At 41.3% G+C, this 23,641-nt stretch overlaps 1 protein-coding gene across 7 annotated transcripts in view; it reads left to right on the forward strand.

The window, feature by feature from the left end:
* The window catches only part of RARS2 (arginyl-tRNA synthetase 2, mitochondrial), a 90,027-nt gene that overhangs the window by 40,367 nt on the left and 26,019 nt on the right, over nt 1-23,641 (forward strand). For all 7 annotated transcript variants that reach the window (XM_020879140.2, XM_070450145.1, XM_070450146.1 and 4 more), the window contains exons 7-14: nt 1-84; nt 2,731-2,807; nt 11,753-11,911; nt 13,708-13,814; nt 14,966-15,061; nt 21,291-21,351; nt 22,720-22,796; nt 23,298-23,422. In XM_020879140.2, coding sequence (XP_020734799.2) covers nt 1-84; nt 2,731-2,807; nt 11,753-11,911; nt 13,708-13,814; nt 14,966-15,061; nt 21,291-21,351; nt 22,720-22,796; nt 23,298-23,422 — 786 coding nt within the window. The remainder of the gene's footprint in view (nt 85-2,730; nt 2,808-11,752; nt 11,912-13,707; nt 13,815-14,965; nt 15,062-21,290; nt 21,352-22,719; nt 22,797-23,297; nt 23,423-23,641) is intronic.

The raw sequence follows: 23,641 nt of genomic DNA on the forward strand, positions 1-23,641 counted from the left end.
GAAATTTTATAGCAAATCTCAAAGAAGCTTTAGGACATCAAGTAACAAGAATAAATTATCTTGGAGATTGGGGCATGCAGTTTGGTAAGTAAGTTCAAGGTTTTATTTTTCACATCATTGTTAAGTTTAATTTGTCTTAATATCACGTTATTTGATCATCTGGGCAAAATATGGGCCAACTCCCATTGGATGAAGTAGTGCCTCCTACCTTTTTTTTTTTTCCTGATGGCTCTTTTCCATAAATCTTGTATTTTACTTATTAGAATAATTCTTATCATACAAGTAAGTTTTCGGGAAAGGAAACTTCATATATACAGAAAAAGCCCTGAAAAATATAAACTTTTGTGGTTTTATTAAAGTAGCTTACATTCATTAGTTAAATGTCGATGTACTAAGTATTAGGGGAAAAGTAAGACTAGGTATACACCCTTCTCAACAGCCTCCCTGGGTCAACCTATAGGAAATGGGATTTGTCATACCCTGAGCCAGTGGCCTAGAGGAAAAACAAACTGGGATATTTTGGCTTCCCCTTAAATTATACAAGTCATGGGGTGGGCGATTGGTCAGAATGAAAAGAGAGGAAGAAACGAGTGAGGCCCAAACAGTTGAATGCTACAGGTTATCTCTAATGTCATGAGTTTACTGAGAACTGTTCCCAGCTCATATACTGCAGTAATCAAGGTGTGGGATGACAAGATGATGAAGCTGATGTGGTAGGGAAGGACTAGGAGCATGTGAAATGCAAAGTCCTCATTACAGTCTCTGGCAGCTGCCGTGTGCGTTGTAAGATCCAGCCCCTGTGTCAGCTCGGAAAAGCGTTCTCTGACCCGACACGCCCTTGTCCACCTTCTGACATCACCGAGTTCCTAGCATCCAGCTCTACCCAAATGGGCTTTTCTGTGACTGTTCTTTTGTGAGCTGCTCTCCCCTGCTAGGTGAAATGTTCCATGAAAGCATGGGCTATGTCTTAGTTATTCTTGTATCCATCGTGCTTGGCACATAATAGGCACTCAGAATGAAGAAAGAATCTGTTTTGGGAAGTCTTTCACAGTCTATTCCAAAAGAAAGGCTTGGTAACGTTTTCAATACTAAATACCATGTTTCATGTCTACTGAAATGAAATCAAAGTTTCTGAAAGATAATTTATCATGATCTTCTCTTACGAATGTTATCCTCTCAGTTAATAAAAATCTTTTTTAGACACTAAAAAGGATAGAACTTGAACCTAACAGTGCCCTTACTATTCATTGTGGAGGAACAGAAAACATGCCTTGCCTTTAAAACACCCACCTGCAGCTCACAGTGGGCACTCAGAGTTCTGGGCTCTAAGCCCAACAGTCAGATTTAATAGATGGCATCCACTTTATATGAGTTTTTCTGATTCAGGCACTTCACAGCCATTAGCAGATATGTGATTATGATATTCATTAAATTTTAGCTGCAGCGTTTTAGTGTAGTGGTTTTTCTCTAAAGGACTGCTGTGGTTAATGATCTGGCAACATTTCCATCAAACCATCATTGTTAAAGAGTTAATTTTGGCTGTTCACCTATCCCATATTAAAAGTTGGCTGACAGTTCTTAAGTACAGAATTAGTTTTTGAAAATGTATTAGCTTGAATGTCAAATAGAATTGGCCTTTACTTTTCCTGTCTCTATTTTTAAGAATGCTTTGGGTGTGTTTTTACACCCAGCTTTCAGGACCCTGAATCATGATCACATTTGCTTTTGCTTAAAAGTGAATGGTGCTGGTACTTATTTTAGTCATCCTTCTAGTTCCTGTCTAAGCTCCAAAGATTACCCACCCTGTGTTTGTAACATTCCGCTTTCTGCTGAGCCTGTATAGAAAAACGTACATCAGCAAGGCCCAGCAGCAACAGCTTCTTCAGATCTGAGGCTAGATAACTGACATAGAAACATATTCGTTTTTTAAAATTGTACTACCTATAACTACTCTTGGCCCAAGCTACATATATCCTTCAAATCTAAAATTGTTGTCACCTTTTAGCAAAATATCTTAAGAATATAAATATTCACAGTCTGTACTAAGAATTTTCATTGTCATTTTCAAACCTCAACTATTATTTTTTTAAAAGTTCAAATTAATACCATCTCTGAATTTTGAACTTACAAAAGACTAAAAAAAACCAAAAACTTAAACAAAACAATGGCAAGTGAAAGACAAATGTATAGCAAGGTAAAAGCATTTTGTCACCTTGAATGAAAAGAGTGATCAGAGTTTTACTTTCAGTTATTTGAGAACTAATAATTGTAACACTAATCTGATTCCTGTCTTTATTTTCACATCTACAGATTTTAAGAGGCATCTGAACTCACTCCCCATCTTTGTCTTTTCACAGGCTGAGTGTCTAGTGTGTCTGGGCCTGGTAGCGCATGTCTTTCTGCAGAGCAGTTGCTCAGTCAACGCCTGGTTCACTGATACCTTGTAGGGAGGTGGGTGCTGGGCACTGTCAGCACAAAGATAAGTCAGTCCCGGACTCTGCCTTTGAGCTCACAGTCTTTTGGTTTCTGTGAAATTAATTTCAGTGGGCCCTTCTATATATACCGAATTTGTGATTCAATATACTGAATTTGACTTGTTCCAGTTTATGGAGTAGCAGGACATGATAGTGTGTGTTTTGCAATATCCTTAGGATGCATACCTGTTCCCTGGCATGACTGTTCTGCACTGTTCCATTTTTTAATTTTCTCATTTTTGGATTATTGTGGCAGGTCTTCTGGGAGCTGGCTTCCAGCTGTTTGGCTATGAAGAAAAACTCCAGTCCAGCCCTTTACAGCATCTCTTTGAAGTAAGTTGGCGAAAAAAAAATCATGAAATGCTGCATCTTTTTTCAGAGTGCCGTGCAGCTTGGTAACACATTTTTAGTCCCAGGGGCTTTAGAAAACAACAGCAACAAAACTGTCCCTTAAAGCAAGGACCCAAAACTATGGAAAATATTGCTTATATTTTACTAAGAACTGACTTTAATTTTCTTATCCAAATATTTCTTGTATTACTATCTTAGTTGATTTGGGACAGCACTTATTCAGGTATAGAATCTTGGCATAAACACACAGAATATCAGGTTGAGCAGAGAATTCTGTTGGTCTTTTATTTGTTGTTATGTACTGCAGCTTCCTTCGCCCTAATAACTGTAAATCATTCAGACTTGAGAAAACATGAGCATGTACGTTTTTGCTCTTGTTCTGTTGTAGAGGGAACGCCCATGTATTTCTCCAGATTGTGCGTCCTTTTTCATTTGTCTTTCGGCTCCTTTTCCTGGCGTTTGCCCAATGTGCGTGTCTTTCTGTTCTACCTCGTTTACTCCCTTGGACACTGCTTTTCTGTCCTCAGTTCTTCCTGGAGCTCATTAGTAAAGCTCTTCCTGTCCAATTGGTCTCCAGGAGTGTGTTTCCTTTTCATTGTCCCAGTTGCTGGCTCTGGGCCTGACAAGGAGCACAGACCCTGCCAGCCACTCCGGTGACATGCGGGGCCGGACTGAGGCTGTGTGTGAGGAGGCGCGCTCGCCCAGCAGCACTCCAGCCCTCTAGCCGCAGCCAGAGAGCGCCTCGTTGTCACTTTCGTTACATTATTCAGTAGTTAAATTTAACAAAGCACATCTGATTCTTAAAGATCTTTAGCGTTTGTGATTTCCTCCTGAGTCTGTACCTTCACTTGCATTTTAAATGCCTGTGTTTTGATTTATGAAAGTGCACGTGTTAGTCACTCCGTCGTGTCGCACTCTGTGAGCCCATGCACTGCTCTGTCCATGGGATTCTCCAGGCGAGAAGACCGAAGTGGGTTGCCATTCCCTTCTCCAGGGGCTCTTCCCGACCTAGAGATGGAACCCAAGTCTCCTGCATGGCAGGAAGATATTTTACCATCTGAGCCATCTGGTTTATACTGTTAACCGAAAGATTTCTCCCCCCTCTTTCCCACTGAGAGTTTTATGGATAGGTGAGAGTTTAAAAATTAGTAAATCTGTGTGGTTGTCAATAAAGTGTGCTGCCTTAGTGCCTGGCATTTTACTGTATTATTTTCTAAAACTATGAATAATCATGAGTACTTTTACCATGAGCTTAGTGAACCTTTCATCAGATCCAGGCCCCAGAGACAAACCCACAGTGCAGGAAATGCAAGAAACCACTTGGAGACCTTGTGTTGTTCAAAGAACATTCTTTAAGAATTTAGACTACATTTTGACATATGAGAGTTACTCCTTGCATTTTCTCCCACCCAATCTCAGAAGTTTTTAATTTAATCCTGACAGTAGTAAATATTTTTTGCCCATATGTTTTAAATATTGTAGTGAAATTTGTTCTTAAACTCTCTGGCAACCTAAACATACATTTTATTCTATGCAGTTTAATACAGTTTCCTGCCTCTTGAGACTCATAAAAAGAGGGTTTTCAGACGTCTGTATTAGAGATTGTTGATTGACAGACACACATAAGGAACAGACGAAGGGGGTACTTTAATGAATAACAAAAAACTCAAGGCACAGTAGTATTGCTTTCATTAAGTGTTCTTTTGCCTAATAGCTTCATGCTGGTGGTGTTCTAGTTGCTAAGTCATGTCTGACTCTTTTGTGACCCCATGGACTGTAACCTGCCAAACTGCTCTGCCCATGGGGTTTTCTGGGCAAGATTACTGGAGTGGGTTGTCATTTCCTTCTCCAGGAGATCTTTTCAACCCAAGGATCGAACCTGTGTCTCCTGCTTGGCAGGTGATTCTTTACCACTGAGCTACCTGGGAAGCCCTAGCAGCCTCTTAGAGGAGCAGTATTTGTAGACAAAAGAGCGCTAGTCAAACGCACCCACCTTGCTGTTTGAGATGGGAGACAGCAATCCATTAGAGCACTTAGCTGCTCTCTGCCTCCTCCCCTTGCTGAATGGAGGGAAACGCAGAGCCTAGTATGGCAGACTCTAGGTTATCTTATCTTTGCGCTGTTTTTGCAGACCCAGTTTTATTTTAAAATTATAGTTGTCACTGTAGGTTACTTCCAGCAACAGCTTTTAATATAAATGAGAAAGTTTGTCCCTTTTTGAGTGGTAAGCAAATGTTAATGATTTTGTCCTGTTTCTAAACAGAAAACCTGAACCTTGGTCAAACCCATTTTTTTTTCCTTCTCAAGTTACAGATGGCGCTCTTTTAGAGGAAGGATCTATCTTCTTGGTCTTTTATCTGCAGCCTCAGACACCGTGCCTTACAGTAAATGCTTGAATGAATTTGCCTCTTCTGTTTAAGTTATGGCATAAAGAAACCTTTTGTAAAGCTCCAAGGAAGGGCTATCATAGGATTCACTATTCCGCATTTGTCCAAAGTCTGACTTACTGTGCAGTCTGCTGGTGAAGCCCCCGAGTGCCGAGCCCAGGAACCCAGCACAGGCGGCTTTGCTGCAGAGCGTTCCCGTGCTGCACTGCCTCGCCCCACCACTGGCCCGCAGAGGGCCTTTCTGGGCCAGTCCTTCCCGCTGGCTGTGATCATTTACAAAGTATTTTCCTTTCTTTCAGAGTTAAATTGCTGTACCCCAGGCACAATTAGTAGTTTAGCTTTCACACTTTGAGTCTTCTGGCGTATTTGTTTTGAGTTTGGCTTTGGCCATCCAGGAGCAGATTTCGTGGCCTGGGCGCCTCTAGTCTACACCATGACCAGTATCCCCGCAGTCTCAGTTTCTTAGCCGGGTTAGATGTTATTTCACAGTTTCAGCGCTTGTTCTCTGTGATGAGAATATTTAGTCCAGTCACTGCTTTGCTGCATTTCCACGCTTGTGCTTCGCTGTTGGAAATGTCGTTCTCTGCACCTACAGTCGTTCTCCGACCAGGACGTCTGGCCATGCTGTGCATTGACCTAGGGCTTTTTTTTAACCAGCATTTGAAACCTTTCCTTTTCATTTGTTCTACTAATTTTTCACGAAACAGAGAAGTGGCTTTTAATAGTTCCTCCCCTCCCCCAAATTGGCTGATGAGTTAAATAATATATTTGCTGTTTAAAATTCACACTATTGATTCAAAGAAAACATTGGTAGTAAGTTTTGGAATAGTTTTCAAAAAGCCTTCCCACTAACATAAAAGAAATAGTTCCTACAATGTTAATAATGTTAAATGTAAATCATAGATATATGGGGGTCATCATTTACTCAGTTTTAATAATTTTTAAAAGTAATTTCTCAGAGTTCCTCCTAGATTTAAGTTACTTGAATGGACCTTAATAAAAGCCAGCTCTGTACCTTTAAGAACATAGAACCCATTCACTTTTTTCTGTTTTCGGTTTTTTGGTTTGGTGGCTTTTTTGTTTGTTTGTTTTTTGCTACAGAAGGTTTTAGAGCTTCACTCGTTGATGTTGCATATTGATTGTATTTTGAGAACTATAGAGATCCCTCTGAAATATGAGCAGCCTCCCCTAAGAGTAAATATGCCAGTACAGTATGCATTAGCCTTGTACCCTATCACTGGCTCTTTTTTTTTTTTTTTTTTGCCCCTTTGGTCCTGCCGCCAGTTTGTGGGATCTTAGTTCACTGATCAGGGAGCAAAGCTGGGCACCAGCCAGGAGAGGGCCGAGTGCTCGCGCTGAACGCCAGGGAGGTCCCCAAGCAGTGGCGCGTACAGGGCAGAGTGGCCCCGAAGGCATTTCATTGTTTTCACCCTTCCCCTTTTCTGAAGGATGTGAGGTAACCACAGTGATGGGCATTTAACAGCAAAACATAGAAAGTTGGAGATAATGTATTACTAGGTAATGTATATGTAAGAGATTTTACCCTGAGTTCCCGATATCAGTAGCAAAATAATAAAAAGAAGATAGGGCAGGACCAAAGCACCAATTTAATAAGTGATAATGTTTACTTGCTCCCATTTTTTAAAATCAAACACCATGTTTTTTTTTCTGACTTTAGAATCTCAAAACAATTTCTCAAAGTAAATCAATGCTAAATCAATTCTAGACATATATAGGATTATATGTGCAGTTAATAGTTCATATTGTTTAAAGAATTGAATTCAAACGTAATCTGTTGGTTTAATCCACATTACTTTTTTGGGGGGAAAATGATTGTTGTGATTGAGATGGATTTTACTTGTTACAACGTCTACAAGAAGTAGCTTTTAAATTATAAACCTGAGTCTGAACCCAGCCATCATTTTTGAGAGTGGTGGGAGCCAGCAAGTGAGGGATTCCCCACCTCCCAGGTCACACAGAGGCTCTTGTGTTCATCCCGAGGGAGCTCTTGGGACCTCCTCTTGGCTTCAGTCCACACTACTCTTGACCGACATGCCCGGATCCGAGCCTCCGTGATGCCCTGGAGGCGCCGAGCTCTGCTTGTGTGACAGACTGCCCCTGGGAGGTCCCGCTGGGTCTGAGGTCCGCAGGCTGAGACCAGCGTCCAGGAGCGGGGACCCTGTGGACCGCTGCCCCGGGAGCGCCTGCCCAGCCTGTGCTGCCCCCGGGAGTCTTTCCCGCAGGCCCTGCTCACTCTCCGCAGTTCTGCCCTCTCTCCTGGCAGCTCCTCCGTGTCACCGTTGCTCAGGACTTGCCTTCCCCGAGGCCACATGCTTTCTCCCTCACCCTCTTACCCTCGGACAGCACTATAGCGTCCCATTGTTCTCTGGGTGTCCTTAGAACAGGAATGGAAACACCGAGCAAGGCCAGACTACATGGTGAGAACTCAGTCATCATCTCAACCCCTGAAACGTGGGAAGAACAGGTTTTTCAGCAGAGAACAGTGTTTATTAGGCATGTGCATGGCGATCCACAGCAAAGCAGTAACTGTCACCCTTTGATACAGGTGTTAAGATATCATGAGTGTAATTATACATGCACAGAGAATAAAAATCAGAAATTCCTAACATTCAAAGAAGATAAAGGGATGGTAAAATGCTGTTTGTATGCTGCTGCTGCTGCTGCTGAGTCGCTTCAGTCGTGTCTGACTCTGTGCGACCCCGTAGACCGCAGCCCACCAGGCTCCTCTGTTCCTGGCATTCTCCAGGCAAGAACGCTGGAGTGGGCTGCCATTTCCTTCTCCAGTTATATGCTGCCAATGATGTTCTAATGAGGAGAAGTTTGGTCATTAATACATTAGTTACATCAAACTATCTTTTTTTACCTAGGAAGTTTTGACTTTTATTAACTAATATATTAAATTATAGTAACATGAATTTGAATTTCTTTGATATTTCATTTAATATTAGGAATTGGTCTCAACCAGAGAAATTTCTGATCAATACATGAAACATTAAAAAAGCTTGTTTGAATTATAGTCCGGAATTTGTTACATGTTATTTTCTAAAATATGAGATCAAAATTAAATGCATTTTAAGATAGAGGGCAAACAGATAATGAGATAAAAGACTCTTTAGTGTCAATTGCGCTCACCATCCTTAGCAGTTACGTTCAGTTTTAAAACAAGAATACGCAGCGGGGTCAGAGCCCTGCATCAAGGAGTTCGGCGGGCGGACGCGGCCCCTGTGTTCTGGGATCAAGTGTAAGGACTGAGCGGGGAGTGAGAGCGCTGTCTGCTGCTTAATTCTTCACACTTTCTTCTTTCGTTTGGGCAGATCATCCCAGGAGCTGATTATAATTAGTCAGTTAAATCAGAAATAAAATGTCATGCTTTTTGGCAGTCCCAACATTTAGAAGAAGGAATGATTAATACTCCTTTCAGGAAGTCTCAGACATTTATTTTATTCTCTTAGCTAGTAATACCGCTGGCTTTTGCATTCTAGTAACCTAAAAGAAAAATTGCCTGTCCATCCTCAGAAACACTTTTCTTTAGCCATCCTCAAAAACACTTTTATTCAGCCACACTGTTACTTATCAAATGCAAATTTAAAATTTCCTTTTATTCCCTTTGAGTCTGGATCTAACCTCAGAAGGGGGCTGTCTTCAGAATACATACTTTCTGAGGGTAGTGGATTCAGAGTAACTGTAAATTGAAAAGTGTAATTTCAGAAATGCATTGTATAAAATTTACTTTGAAGGAAAAAGTATTTCTTTTCTAATATGCTAATGAATGTTAATAGTTTTATATAGTACATTTACAGGCAGATTGTTAAATGCTAATTAGGCTCTTCTAGTCTGTTTGATAGTGTTAGTTGATTCTCAGTAATGTTTGGTTTGTCCCTACAAATTGCTGAAATGCCAAGATTGTCTTCATGAATTAGGAATGGCTTTTTGTTTTAATTATTTCTATTTTAAATTTTAAGAAAGGGAGAAAAAGATTCTGGTGATGTTTTTCCTAAAATATTCTTATCAGTATTTTGGGTGTATATTAGATTTTTTAAGGTTTGACTGTTTGAGTTTAGGATTCTAGATTTTTTAAAAAATCTAATACTTTCCCTCTTCTGAAAATAAGGGTTTTTTTTGTATATTTACTTCTAAATATACAAATGTGCATGCACGCACACACACCCCACACACGTGTATGTGAGAGAGAGGTGGAGAGAAGAGGGGCAGAGAGACAGAGGGAGGGTGCAGATATTAGTTTTGAATAACAAGCCATTTATAGATATATGTATGCCTTTACTTCTGCAGGCTGGACTATTAAACAGTTGTCATTGGATAGATCATTCAAAGGTCAGGAAATCTGCAGATTACTATTTTGCAGTGAGTCTCTTTTTCCTCCACCTTACCAAAAATCTTCTTTCTCAGTGTTCTAACTGACTTATTCATAGAACCATGTAGAAATTAATTCTTTATGATAGATATCAGATCTCCCCAAACCACCCTCAAGTTAAAGATTCACTAGAAGGATTCACAGCACTCAGCATATGGTTGAACTCACAGCTAAGATCTGTTATAGCAGAAAGATGCCAAACAAAACCAGCAAAGGGAAAAGGCCCGTGGGGGCAAGTCCAGAGGAGATCAGGCCCAAGTCTCCAAGTCCTTTGCTGATAGAGTCACCCAGGACATATTTAATTCCTCCTACAACAAATTGTGACAGCCTGTGTGAAATGTTGTCTACCAGGGAAGCTCATTTGGAGGCTGATTATGTAGCCGCCCTCTGTGTAGCTTGGTACTAAAATTCCAAACTCCTGGAAGAAAAGCAGATGATTAGCGTAAATCATATTGTTTGCACAAGCAGTTTAGAGGCACTGTGACCCACTCTTGCTGGTTAGATTGGTAGGAGCATTCTCAAAATTCAAGTTCCCCAGATGGCAGCCAAGAGTTAACCTTGCAGACAACACATTTTAAGGATAGCAGTTTCTAGACCAGCTGTGTTATTAACTCTTTTCAGAGTTGGACACAACTTAGCGACTAAACAACCACCACCTTTATTTGAAAGCACTTACTTGCTCACTTTTGCAATCCCAGTAATCAACATGAGCCAGCTATGAAAGATGAGACCTTTTTAGCTTGAGGTAAATGTTTAATACCCTGTTCCTTTTGTTAGTAGTATCCAGTGGGTGTGAGCCACATTGTTTAGTCTCTAAGTCATGTCCGTCTCTCTGCGACCCCATGGACTGTAACCCGCCAGGTTCCTCTGTCCATGGGATTTCCCAAGCAAGAAGACTAGAGCAGGTTGCCTTTCACTTCTCCAGGAAATCTTCCCAACCCAGGATTTGAACCTGCATCTCCAGCATTGGCAGGTGGATTCTTTACCGTCAAGCCACCTGGGAGGCCATAAGCCACATTATGCTTGTCCTAAAGTATTCTCCAGCAGTAAAATCGCTTTTTCTACCTACGTGCTGCCACCATGATATTTTAAGGGTATGTAAGGGTTTAGAGGTCTCATATTTTTTGGTAGTTTATTTGCCAACTTTTTTTTATATCATGCTACTTTAATAGCTTGCTGGAAAAAATATGAAGATAGTAAATTTAGTGCTCACGTTTCACCCTGGAAGTGAGTTCACAGCTTGTAAGTGAAATCTTTATCATCCGTGTTGCAGCACTTCAGCATTACTTGAGCTGTGTTGTTGGTATTTTTACGTCAGTTATCAACCTTGTGTTTTAGAGACTGGAGTATGATTCTGTGAACACAAATCCGAGCACTGGAAGAGCCCTTAATGAGCCATCGGCCTGCATTCCCATCGCTGGGTGGGGCAGAGCTGAGCCAGCCAGGACAGATCGTGCAAAAGCGTGCTGAAGTGAATGCTTCCCACGGTTCTCGGGAGCCCAACTTGGAGTATAATTAAGCTAACTGTCCCAAAGCTCTTCCTATATCACCTGTTTGGTTTTTGTTTGTTTTTTTTTTTTCCTGGGCTTTGCAGATTTAGAGAAGACTTTAAAATGTTTTTCATTAAAATAACTGCGAAATCATCCTTTGGCCTTTTCTTTCCCAGATCGAACTAATCTATTGTCTTCAGCCTTTTCTCAGAGAAGTTGCAGCAATAATAATTTCACATTTTTTTTAAGAAGAAATGCTAGCTTAGTCTAAACAAGGCATTCTTGACCTAGCAGTATGTGAACTGGGATCAGAAGAAGAAAATTACGCATTATTTTCATTAACCTCAGTCAGAAATTTAATGTTTTCCTCTGTTACTATATCACAGATATTTTAAAATATTTTGAACATTTATATTTCAGTGTATTTCCTGTATTGTATAATCTTGTGTATTTCACTTTATGCATTTTGAGAAGGGGTTGGTAGGGCTCACTAAGGATCCATAGCAAAAAAAAAAAGAAGAAACGGTTATACTCATGAGAAGGGCACTTACGTAACCTTTAAATAAATTCTCAGGATTGTTTTGTTTTCTTCTTTTCTGTTTTGAAGATAACAGTGACTCATAGTGTACTTCATCTAATGTACTATGGTGCCTTTAGGTTTATGTGCAAGTTAATAAAGAAGCAGCAGATGATAAGAACGTAGCAAAATCAGCACATGAATTCTTCCAGCGACTGGAGCTCGGCGACGTGCAGGCACTTGCACTGTGGCAGAAGTTTCGGGACCTGAGCATCGAGGAGTACGTGCGGATCTACAAGGTGCCCGCGCTCTCCCGCTGCCCGCTCATGCGACAGGGCGCTTAGCTGGCGCTCCTGGCTGCAAAGCTTGCTTCTGAAGCTCAGATTTGTTGTCTGTCACAGAGCTGGTAGTTGGGACTCACATCCTGTTCTTTGGGCTGAAAGTTAGGGCTATGAAGTAAATTTAAAGAATGAACTTCACAGGCTGAATGTGAAGTGATGTCCTGATGCTTCGCTTCAGTCTGGCATTTCTTTTCCTCTATCGTCCCTTCGCTTTTTCCTAACCATTGTTTCTTCTCTTGCTTCCTTAGGGATATATGTGATGGCTATAAATTTGTTGATCTAATAACATGTTGGGAATGGGAGAAATAACAACAGTTAGTAAAAGACATACATAAATTCTTTTCTCATGGACTTTACATTCTAATATGGACACAGCAAATTAAACAAATTCAAGGCAGTACAGATTAAACAAGAACGTGACAGTGTGTTCAGTGGTGATGCGTGCGTGGAGAAAAGTGAAACAGAGGAGGGAGGATCAGGTGGGCCGCCTGAGCAGGGTTTCAGCAAAGAACCCACATGGCTGGAGTCAGGACCGAGGTGAAGGACAGCGGGAGCAGGGCCCACGGTCGTAGAGTGGGGCGGGAGACGGGACGTGGTCAGGTGAGGTGAAGGACAGCGGGAGCAGGGCCCAGGGTCGTAGAGTGGGGCCGGAGACGGGACGTGTTCAGGCCTGTCCAGGCGAGGTGAAGGACAGCGGGAGCAGGGCCCAGGGTCGTAGGGTAGGGCGGGAGACGGGACGTGTTCAGGCCTGTCCAGGCGAGCTGAAGGACAGCGGGAGCAGGGCCCGGGGTCGTAGAGTGGGGCGGGAGACGGGACGTGGTCAGGCCTGTCCAGGCGAGGTGAAGGACAGCGGGAGCAGGGCCCAGGGTCGTAGGGTAGGGCCGGAGACGGGACGTGTTCAGGCCTGTCCAGGCGAGGTGAAGGACAGCGGGAGCAGGGCCCAGGGTCGTAGAGTGGGGCCGGAGACGGGACGTGTTCAGGCCTGTCCAGGCGAGGTGAAGGACAGCGGGAGCAGGGCCCAGGGTCGTAGGGTAGGGCGGGAGACGGGACGTGTTCAGGCCTGTCCAGGCGAGCTGAAGGACAGCGGGAGCAGGGTCCGGGGTCGTAGAGTGGGGCGGGAGACGGGACGTGGTCAGGCCTGTCCAGGCGAGGTGAAGGACAGCGGGAGCAGGGCCCGGGGTCGTAGAGTGGGGCGGAGACGGGACGTGTTCAGGCCTGTCCAGGCGAGGTGAAGGACAGCGGGAGCAGGGCCCGGGGTCGTAGAGTGGGGCGGAGACGGGACGTGTTCAGGCCTGTCCAGGCGAGGTGAAGGACAGCGGGAGCAGGGCCCGGGGTCGTAGGGTAGGGCCGGAGACGGGACATGTTCAGGCCTGTCCAGTGCAAATGCCACACCTGTGCTGTCCAACATGGCGGCCTCCTGCTGCGCGTGGCCGTTGAGTGCTTCCAAGGGCTCACACTTTGGTGTGAGTAGTCTGACTGAGAACTAAATATTCACTTTTCTTTCATGTGCATTTGAATAACCACAGGTGCCTAGTAGCTCCCCTACGGAACAGCACAGTACCACTGCTGGGGGCTTGACTGGTACGGGGGGGGGTGGGGGGGGGCCACGAGAAGGGCGGGGCGCCAGAGTGACTTGATTTAGTTCTTATTTTCCCCATCTGTGTGACAGACTGTGGAGCACCCTATTTTGTCTTAGGGTAAGATAATAGGACTTGTAAGTAACTCTTTTTCCTTTTGTTTCTGAACCCTCTTAGCGTCTAGGAGTACACTTTGATGAATATTCAGGAGAATCGTTTTATCGTGAAAAATCTCAAGAAGTCTTGAAGTTGCTGGACAGTAAAGGACTCCTGCAGAAAACACTGTATGATCAGGTTTCTGTTCTCTAGAAAGTTCTTTGTATTCTTTGAAGTTAGTATTGATGTATTCTCTCAGTAAAGACCGCAGTTTGTGTGCGGCCTTCCTGGCATTGTTATGCTTTCTGCCGTTCAGACTAGTTTCCCACATGCTGTTTTGTGCTGCCTTAGCAAAATCCTGGTAAGCTTGGGAGGAAGACTGTTACCTTGTCTTCACATATGAGGAAGCAAGCCCAGAAAGTGTAAAGTGATCTAAGCTCACACAAACTGATAATGGTGTAACTGGAATAGGGAACTAGAAATCTTTCATACTCAACCCTGCCTCTTTAAAAAGATCCCATCCTGTTCTAACAGATTTAAAACAGCTTCTGAAAATATCTATAATACAACCCAAAGCTTTTGAAAGAGTAAAATGAGGAAATCAAGAAGCAGGAGCAGAAAAAATAATAGGAAGTCAGGAATGATATTAGTACATCATGAGACATACACTGGAATTCCGCTTCTTTGCTTACCGTAGGTTCCTAATTTAGTTTTGAGCTCATCAGCCAGAGAAGTGGTACCTTCATAGGAGCCCCGGAGTGTGTAACACAGAAGCAAACCAGTTGCTTAGATGTACCGTTTTTCATAGCACCAAAGAGCAGCTTCTCTCAGCATCCTCTTAAGAAAGACAAGAGGATATGGTTCACAGCATCCTCAATAGTGTCCTTAATGAAAATTTTTAGATCGCCATATACAGATTCTAATTTTTGATTGGGCAGGAAAGACAGTAACAAAATTTGGTTATTTTATTACTCATAGTTACTCCTGCATGTTAAAAACTAACCCAATATTGAATGTTACAATAACTTGGATTTGAAGAACATGTTTCATGGTTAAACTGTAGTTGAAATCTTGTTTTCAACTCAGTATGTTAAACAGTTTAGTTACGTCATCCGAAGCTACATAATTTAAAAAGATAAGTAAATATTAAACCAAATACCTACTCTTAATAGTCATTCAAGTGCAGATTGCCTCCTGTTTTTCTTCATTGTTGGTTATACTGCTTATTGCTACCTAAGGAATAAAAATAGCTTCCGGTTTGCCGAAGATAAGATACTGTATTGTTAAAGGACTTAATTCGTTATGTTGTTTCAGACTTACCTCTTTTTGCATTTTCTAGAAAAGGCACTGCTGTAGTAGACCTTTCAGGCAATGGTGACCCCTCTGCACTTTGTACTGTCATGCGAAGTGATGGGACGTCTCTGTATGTAACCAGGTTTGTGTCTTACATGAAGCTCATCATTAGAACATGTGATCTCATGTTCTTTGTTCTAGGATTAATGTAAGACAAACCATTTCATTCTCAAAACTGTTATCAAATCCTACTTTCTTAAAATCTCTTGTTTTCATCACTCAAGATATATTTATTGAGTTTATTTTTATTGCCATTTATAGTTCCTGGAAAAGTTTAATATCATCAGAAAAGTAAGTGGAAAACTGTTTATCATTAAACATCGTAAGACTTCCAGAGACGAACACACTGTTCTACAGACTATAAATTGAAGTATGTTGTTGCCAACTGTAAATATTTCACATGTGCACATTGCCAGACTGTGTATGCCACCAGGAGCTCATGTTGGCTCAGTGGTATCGTCACTCTGTAAGACCATCTAACAGGCGCGTCAGTGCCAGCCCTCCTTCTGATTTGTGTAAAATGGGCCACGGGAGAAGCAGGCCATGTCGCCTACGTTTTGTCATCTCTCTCCAAGAGGAGCAGTCTTTATTTATCCGTCTCCCCTGGTGGCTCAGGCGGTAAAGAATCTGCCTGCATCGCGGGAGACCTGGGTTCAATCCCTGGGTCAGGAAGATCCCCTGAAGGAGGGCATGACAACCCACTCCAGTATTCTATCCTGGAGAATCCCCGTGGACAGAGGAGCTTAGCAGGCTACAGTCCATGGGGTCGCAAACAGTCGGATATATATGACTGAGTGACCAGGGACAGCACAGGTTTATCAAGCACCCTTATTTCTGGGACAAAGCTAATAGGAAGGAGAAGACAGGACAATAAAAAAGCCACACAAGCAAAGCACAGCCAGACTCGAGCACTGCTGACGGAGGTTCCAGTGTCTCCCATCCTAAAGTCTCAGATGACAAACCACTTCTGTTTCTTAAAGTCATGATGCTTTGTTGTTGTTAACTACCATCATTTTTTTCCCAGACAACTATAAACACCATCCAGTATCTCACTGTCCCTTAGAAAATTATTTTCTATTACTTTTTGGCATTTCCTTTTATCAGTTCCATATAATTGGACTTAGGCACTTATATGTCTAAGAGTTACATTTCTTTTTCTAGATACAAAGATATACAGTAGAAACTTTTTTTTCTAATAAATGCTAGCCAATTATTGCCGGATAGATTAAATAAACCTTTGAGTGGTTGTTACAAGGAATGTATTTACTCATAAGTAACAGGGAATTAAATCTGTTATCTTGTAATAAGCTATCAGTTCAGTTCAGTTGCTCAGTTGTGTCCAGCTCTCTGCGACCCCATGGACTGCAGCATGCCAGGCCTCCCTGTCCGTCATCAACTCCCGGAGTTTACTCAGATTCATGTCCATTGAGTCAGTGATGCCATCCAACCATCTCATCCTCTGTCACCCCCTTCTCCTCCCGCCCTCAATCTTTCCCAGCATCAGGATCTTATCAAATGAGTCAGTTCTTTGCATCAGGGGGCCAAAGTATTGGAGTTTCAGCATCAGCATCAGTACTTTCAATGAATACTCAGGACTGATTTCCTTTAGGATGGACTGGTTGGATCTCCTTGCAGTCCAAGAGACTCTCAAGAGTGTTCTCCAGCACCACAGTTCAAAAGCATCAATTCTTCTGTGCTCAGCTTTCTTTATAGTCCAACTCTCACATCCATACATGACCACTGGAAAAACCATAGCCTTGACTGGACGGACCTTTGTTGGCAAAGTAATGTCTTTGCTTTTTAATAAGCTGTCTAGGTTGGTCATAACTTTTCTTCCAATGAGTAAGTATCTTTTAATTTCATGGCTGCAGTCACCATCTGCAGTGATTTTGGAGCCCCAAAAAATAAAGTTTTCCACTGTTTCTCCCATCTATTTGCCATGAAGTGACGGGGCCAGATGCCATGATCTTTGTTTTCAAATGTTGAGCTTTAAGCCAACTTTTTCACTCTCCTCTTTCATCAAGAGGCTCTTTAGTTCTTCTTCACTTTCTGCGATAAGGGTGGTGTCATCTGTGTATCTGAGGTTACTAATACTTCTCCCTGCAATCTTGATTTCAACTTGTGCTTCATCCAGCCCAGCGTTTCTCATGGTGTACTCTGCATAAAAGTTAAATAAACATGATAAAAATATACAGCCTTAACGTACTCCTTTTCCTGTTTGGAACCAGCCTGTTGTTCATGTCCAGTTCTAACTATTGCTTCCTGACCTGCATACTGATTTCTCAAGAGTTAGGTCAGGTGGTCTGGTATTCACATTTCTTTCAGAATTTTCCACAGTTTATGTGATCCACACAGTCAAAGGCTTTGGCATAGTCAATAAAGCAGAAATAGATATTTTTATGGAACTCTCTTGTGTTTTTGATGATCCAGCAGATGTTGGCAATTTGGTTTCTGGTTCCTCTGCCCTTTCTAAAACCAGCTTGAACATCTGGACATTCATGGTTCATGTATTGTTGAAGCCTAGCATTACTTCACTAGCATGTGAGGTGAGTGCAGTTGTGCGGTAGTTTGAGCATTCTTTGGCATTACCTTTCTTTGGGATTGGAATGAAAACTGACCTTTTCTAGTCCTGTGGCCACTGCTGAGTTTTCCAAATTTGCAGGCATATTGAGTGCAGCACTTTCAGAGCATCAGCTTTTAGGATTTGAAATAGCTCAACTGGACTTCCTTCACCTCCACTAGCTTTGTTCATTATGATGCTTCCTAAGGCCCACTTGACTTCACTTTCCAGGATGTCTGGCTCTAGGTGAGTAATCACACCATCATTATTATCTGGATCATGAAGATCTTTTTTGTACAGTTCTTCTGTGTATTCTTTCCACCTCTTCTTAATATCTCTGCTTCTATTAGGGCTATACCATTTCTGTCCTTTATTGAGCCCATCCTTACGTGAAATGTTCCCTTGGTATCTCGAATTTTCTTGAAGAGATCTCTAGTCTTTCCCATTCTATTGTTTTCCTCTATTTCTTTGCATTGATCACTGAGGAAGGCTTTCTTATCTCTCCTTGCTATTCTTTGGAATTCTGCATTCCAATGGGTATATCTTTGCTTTTTGCTTCTCTTTTCAGAGCTATTTGTAAGGCCTCCTCAGACAACCATTTTGCCTTTTTGCATTTCTTTTCCGTGGGGATGGTCTTGATCCCTGTCTCCTGTACAATGTCACGAACCTCTGTCCATAGTTTATTGGGCACTCTGTCAGATCTAGTCCCTTAAATCTATCCACTATATAGTCATGAGAGATTTGATATAGGTCATATGTGAATAGTCTAGTGGTTTTCCCCACTTTCTTCAATTTAAGTCTGAATTTGGCAATAAGGAGATCATGATCTGAGCCACACAGCTCTTGGTCTTGTTTTTGCTGACTGTATAGAGCTTCTCCATCTTTGACTGCATAATCAGTCTGATTTTGGTGTTGACCATCTGGTGATGTCCCTGTGTAGAGTCTTCTCTTGTGTTGTTGGAAGAGGGTGTTTGCTATGACCAGTGCATTCTCTTGGCAAAACTCTGTTAGCCTTTGCCCCGTTTCCTTCTGTACTCCAAGGCCAAATTTGCCTGTTACTCCAGGTGTTTCTTGACTTCCTACTTTTGCATTCCAGTCCCCTATAATGAAAAGGATATATTTTTTGGGTGTTAGTTGTAAATGGTCTTGTAGGTTTTCATAGAACCATTCAACTTCAGCTTCTTCAGCGTTTCTGGTCTAGGCAGAGACTTGGATTACCATGATATTGAATGGTTTGCCTTGGAAACGAACAGAGATCATTCTGTCACTTTTGAGATTGCATCCGAGTACTGCATTTCGGACCCTATTGTTGACCATGATGGCTACTCCATTTCTTCTAAGGGATTCCTGCCCACAGTCATAGATACAGTGGTCATCTGAGTTAAATTCTCACTCATTCCGGTCCACTTTAGTTCACTGATTCCTAAAATGTTGACGTTCACTCTTGCCATCTTCTGTTTGACCACTTCCAATTTGCGTTGATTCATGGACCTAACATTCCAGGTTCCTATGCAATATTGCTCTTTACAGCATCGGACCTTGCTTCTATCACCAGTCACATCCACAGCTGGGTGTTGTTTTTGATTTGGCTCCATCTCTTCATTCTTTCTGGAGTTGTTTCTCCACTGATCTGGACTATGAGTTCTTCAGGAATACTGAATTGCTATGCTGTACATCTGAAACTAATACAATATTGCAAGTCCACTAGACTCAAAATAAAAAAGAAACAAATGTGTCCACTCAGAATGGAGACTCTGTAACTATTCTTATCTGATATCTTTTGCAGAGCTATCATTAGGTCCAGATTTTTCTGTCTATTTACCTTAATTACTGTACTTTCCACTTTTTCTTTGGGAGAATAACTGTCTTCTTGCCAGGTGTAGAAATGTTTGATCTTTCACCTTGCTCTAATTTCAGTTGTGTCTGCCCCTTTGATGGTTTGTTTATAGAATAAAACTGTGTGTGTGCATGCGAGTTAAAGGAATTGTTATAGCAGACAGACGAAAGTACAGGATGAGACTCGAGACCTGCATTTCTGTTCTGAGACCGTGATCATCAGTCACTTAACTTCTCTGGGCCACAATTCCTTGCTTGGTGAACAGAGACCTGAGCTCAGTGACCTGGCATCTCTTTCAGCTTTCAAATCAGATTCCACAAACTCAGCCTAGGACTATTTCTTACATTCATCTCTGTTTTTCATTGTATCAAAAAGTTTCTCTTCATTTTTGTCCTTGGGTCAAATAGAAAAATATAATGGAGGTGTATATTTATGACTTCATTTTTGGGATAATCTATATCAGTGTTTTACAACCATCTTTTATTGTAACACTTCTCAAGAGCCTTTTTAGCCATATTTTTCTTTGTGCCCACCCTCGTGAAATTTTATCACCACATATTTGTCTGGATTATATACATATATGTTTTATACATATGTATGAAATTTTTTTGGCCCCTCACAATACAGTTTTTGCCTCCATTCAGAATTCATGCTCTATTATATCAGGAGCATGACGTGAGTACAAATGGCATATTGATGACGCAACATTTCAAAAGACCTAGGAACTTTTATTAATTTTTTTTCTTGCAGTTTACTGAGATACAATTGGCATATAGCACTGTGTAAGTTAGGTGTACAGCCTAATGACTTACTTATATACATCATGAAATGTTTATCAGAGTAGATCTAGTGAACATCCGTCATTTCACGTAGATAACAAAAGTAAAGAAATAGGAAAATTTTTTTCCTTGTGACAAGAACTGTTAGGATTTACTCTTAACAACTTCATTATGTAAAATATGGCAGTGTGAGTTTATCATTTGTACATCATATAAATTTATCTTTTACCTGTGAGTTTATACCTTTTGACTCCCATTACCCAATTCTATCCCCCCCCCAATCCCTTCCCTCTGAAATTCTACAAATCTAATCTCTTTTTCTGTGAGTTTGTTTTTTAATTATAACTGACCTATCACACTGTTAGTTCCCAGTTCACAGCAATGTAAGTGATTTTGTTTTTCTACATATTCAAAATGATCACCGTGGTAAGTCTAGATACAATATGTCATCATACAAGGTATTACTTACTTATTGACTGTATTCCCCATAAGGTAATTAAAGTAACTTTTAAGTTCAGTATTTAAATAATGTTTACTTAAAATTTCATAGTTTATGGGTTTGTTACTTTTAATATTTCATACTGTGTGCAAACTGGATACTTAACCAGAGATAAGTAGAATTTTAGTCAAAAGAATTTATGGTATTTTTCAAATACTTTAGAAAATATTGCTTATGAGTGATCCGAGGCTTTGGAAGAGTAGCTGGAAGGCACCTGTTCAGGTGTTGCATCCCCTCTGCTTTAAGTATGTTCTCTAGGAAAGCACATCGCGGAAAAGTGACAGGAAGGCTATTCTTTCCAGTAAAGGCTTAGCAAATCGTAAAGCGTTTACCTACAAACACTTTGCCTTTAGTTATTTAGAGCTATTTAGTTACTATTACTACTTGTCCCAGAGCTTTTATTTATTTTTGATCTTTGCACAGCACTTTCCTAATTCTTTTCCCAAAGCTGATTTTGTTGTTATTGCTTTGCAGCTAAGCATGGTATTGGGATTATAGAAGCATGGGTACTCTACCTGAGGCTGAGGAATAACAGTAGCTCTTAATTAGAAAAGTTTCATTACTGTTAGATGGGTGAAGCGAATTATTACCCAGATCTGCGTAGTAAGTTAATCTATGGCCTTTTTTTTTTTTCAGAGATCTTGCAGCTGCTATAGATCGAATGGAAAAGTATAATTTTGATACAATGATCTATGTGGTAAGTAATCACAATAAAAAACAAAAGGTTATGATGCCTGCCTCATGAAAACTGCAGAGATAGAAACTGAAAGCCCTGTTGAAAAACTGCAAAAATAATTTGTCGAACTATAGAAGAATTCAGTGGTGTGTTTATGGTGGCAACCACTATTTTTTTAAAAAAAACTTTAAAAATGAAAGTGTTCACATTGCTTCATATTAAAAGAAAATTACACAAAAGAATGGTTATGTGTAATGAATATATATGTGTCATAATGCATTTTTTAAAACTAACATTTTAAATATTTTAGGACTCAAGATTCAGAATAGTACTTTCCATATTACCTTCACTCTTCATCAAAGATAATATCTTATAAATGATGATACTTTGTCGACACCAGGAAACTAACATTGGTAGACACCCTGATTAAATTTCACCAATACTTACAGACACTTGTGTTAGGGCCTGGATTGTGGAAGGATGGGGGGATGGTTATGAAATTTTATCACATGTATATTCAGGTAACCTTCACCACATCCATAATACAGAACTGTGCCATCACAAGACAGCTTCTTCTGTGGCAGCCCCTTAGTAATCATGCCTTCCCCCAACCCTCACCCCGGCAGCCACTGCCCTATTCTTCACTGTACAGTTTTGTCACTTTGAGGATGTACTGTAAATGGATTCACACTAGGTAACCTTTTGAGATTGGCTGTTTTCACCCCGTATAATGAATGCCCTTGAGATCCACCCAAACTATTGCATATGTCAGTGGTTTGTTCCTTTTATGCTGAATAATATTCTAGTCTCCGCTTCCCTTCCTTTCTTTCCATGTGAAACCTTCGTTTCTCCTAAGGGGGGGAAATTGCTATTGAATATCTCTTTAGTGCTTAGTTTGGCCCTCTTGGAGATAAGGGTCAGCGTGGCTGAGAGGGGAGTGATTCAGGTGGAATATTCAGTGGGGCGCCGCAGCCCTCCCTGCTCTCGCAGAGCGCTCTGCTTAGACATTCGTCCAGTGACATCCTCGTCATACGTGTATTTAAAACATCTGCTGCTAATGACTCCAGTCTCTCAAAACTCAAATATTTTAGTATGATTTATGTCCAACATATTGTAGATTTAATGGGCTTCCCTGGTGACCCAGTCGTAAAGAATCTGCCTGCCAGTGCCAGAGACATGGGTTTGATTCTTTAGGTCTGCAAGATCAACTGGAGAAGGAAATGGCAGCCTACTCCAGCATCTTGCCTGGGAAATCCCACGGACAGGGGACCATGGTGGGCTACGGTTCATGGGGCCACAAGGAGTTGGACGCAACTCAGCGGCTGAACAACAGCACTGTAGATATAGCTTATCCCTGTTCTTTTATTTAAATACACTTTTTTTCTCAAGACAGATAAAGGGCAAAAAAAGCATTTTCAGCAGGTGTTCCAGATGCTGCAGATCATGGGATATGACTGGGCAGACAGGTACGATCTGCATGATTCTAAAGTACCTTCTCAAGGGCATTCAACTGTTGCTAGATCAGCCATGTCCAAAAATGTACCAGGTTGTTAGATTTTCATTCAAACTTTACTTGTTTCAAGCTGTTAGTGTGGAAAAACATTTGTTCTTTACACTTAGTTTTATTATTGCATGGTTATATTGATTTCTATCTTCTAAACATTTAATAAATGGTTTTATTAGATAACTGCTCTCAATGGCTTAATTTTCAAAATGCTTAATTCCGATCTCCTTTTTTTCGTAAAGGCAACTAAAAATCTAATCATATCCTGTGACTGTGAAATGAGGCTGTGTGTTTAACATCTTCTGTATGGTGTTCTGGCACACAACACATCACAGCATGTTTCACTTTTTATTGATTACAGGAGTTAAAAGTTCAAATTGTTCTCTATAAACGTCTTGTTGCATACTTTGATCAGCAGCTCCTTCAGTTTTCAGTGAATTAAATGCCTGCTGCTCCATTTCAGGTGCCAACACGTGCCCTTTGGGATAGTGCAGGGAATGAAAACTCGGAGAGGAGATGTTACTTTTCTGGAAGATGTTCTAAATGAGATTCGATTGAGGATGCTACAGAACATGGCTTCTATTAAGAGTAAATTCATTGTTTTGTTACAGGCGTAACTTACGTCCACTCTTATGTTTTGCTGGACTTCTTGTGCAGTGCGATTTATTCTGACCATCCCTCCTTTGAACTTTCACTAACCTTGTCAAAAATAGCTTCACTAATTGAGGGCTCCAGGGTTTGGTGCTTGCTGCTCGGCTCTGGCTTGGTTCAGTAGTGTGATCGATACAGCCCGAGCCTCTCTGCCCA

This window comes from Odocoileus virginianus, chromosome 19, assembly GCF_023699985.2.
Source record: "Odocoileus virginianus isolate 20LAN1187 ecotype Illinois chromosome 19, Ovbor_1.2, whole genome shotgun sequence".
NCBI lineage: Eukaryota > Metazoa > Chordata > Mammalia > Artiodactyla > Cervidae > Odocoileus > Odocoileus virginianus.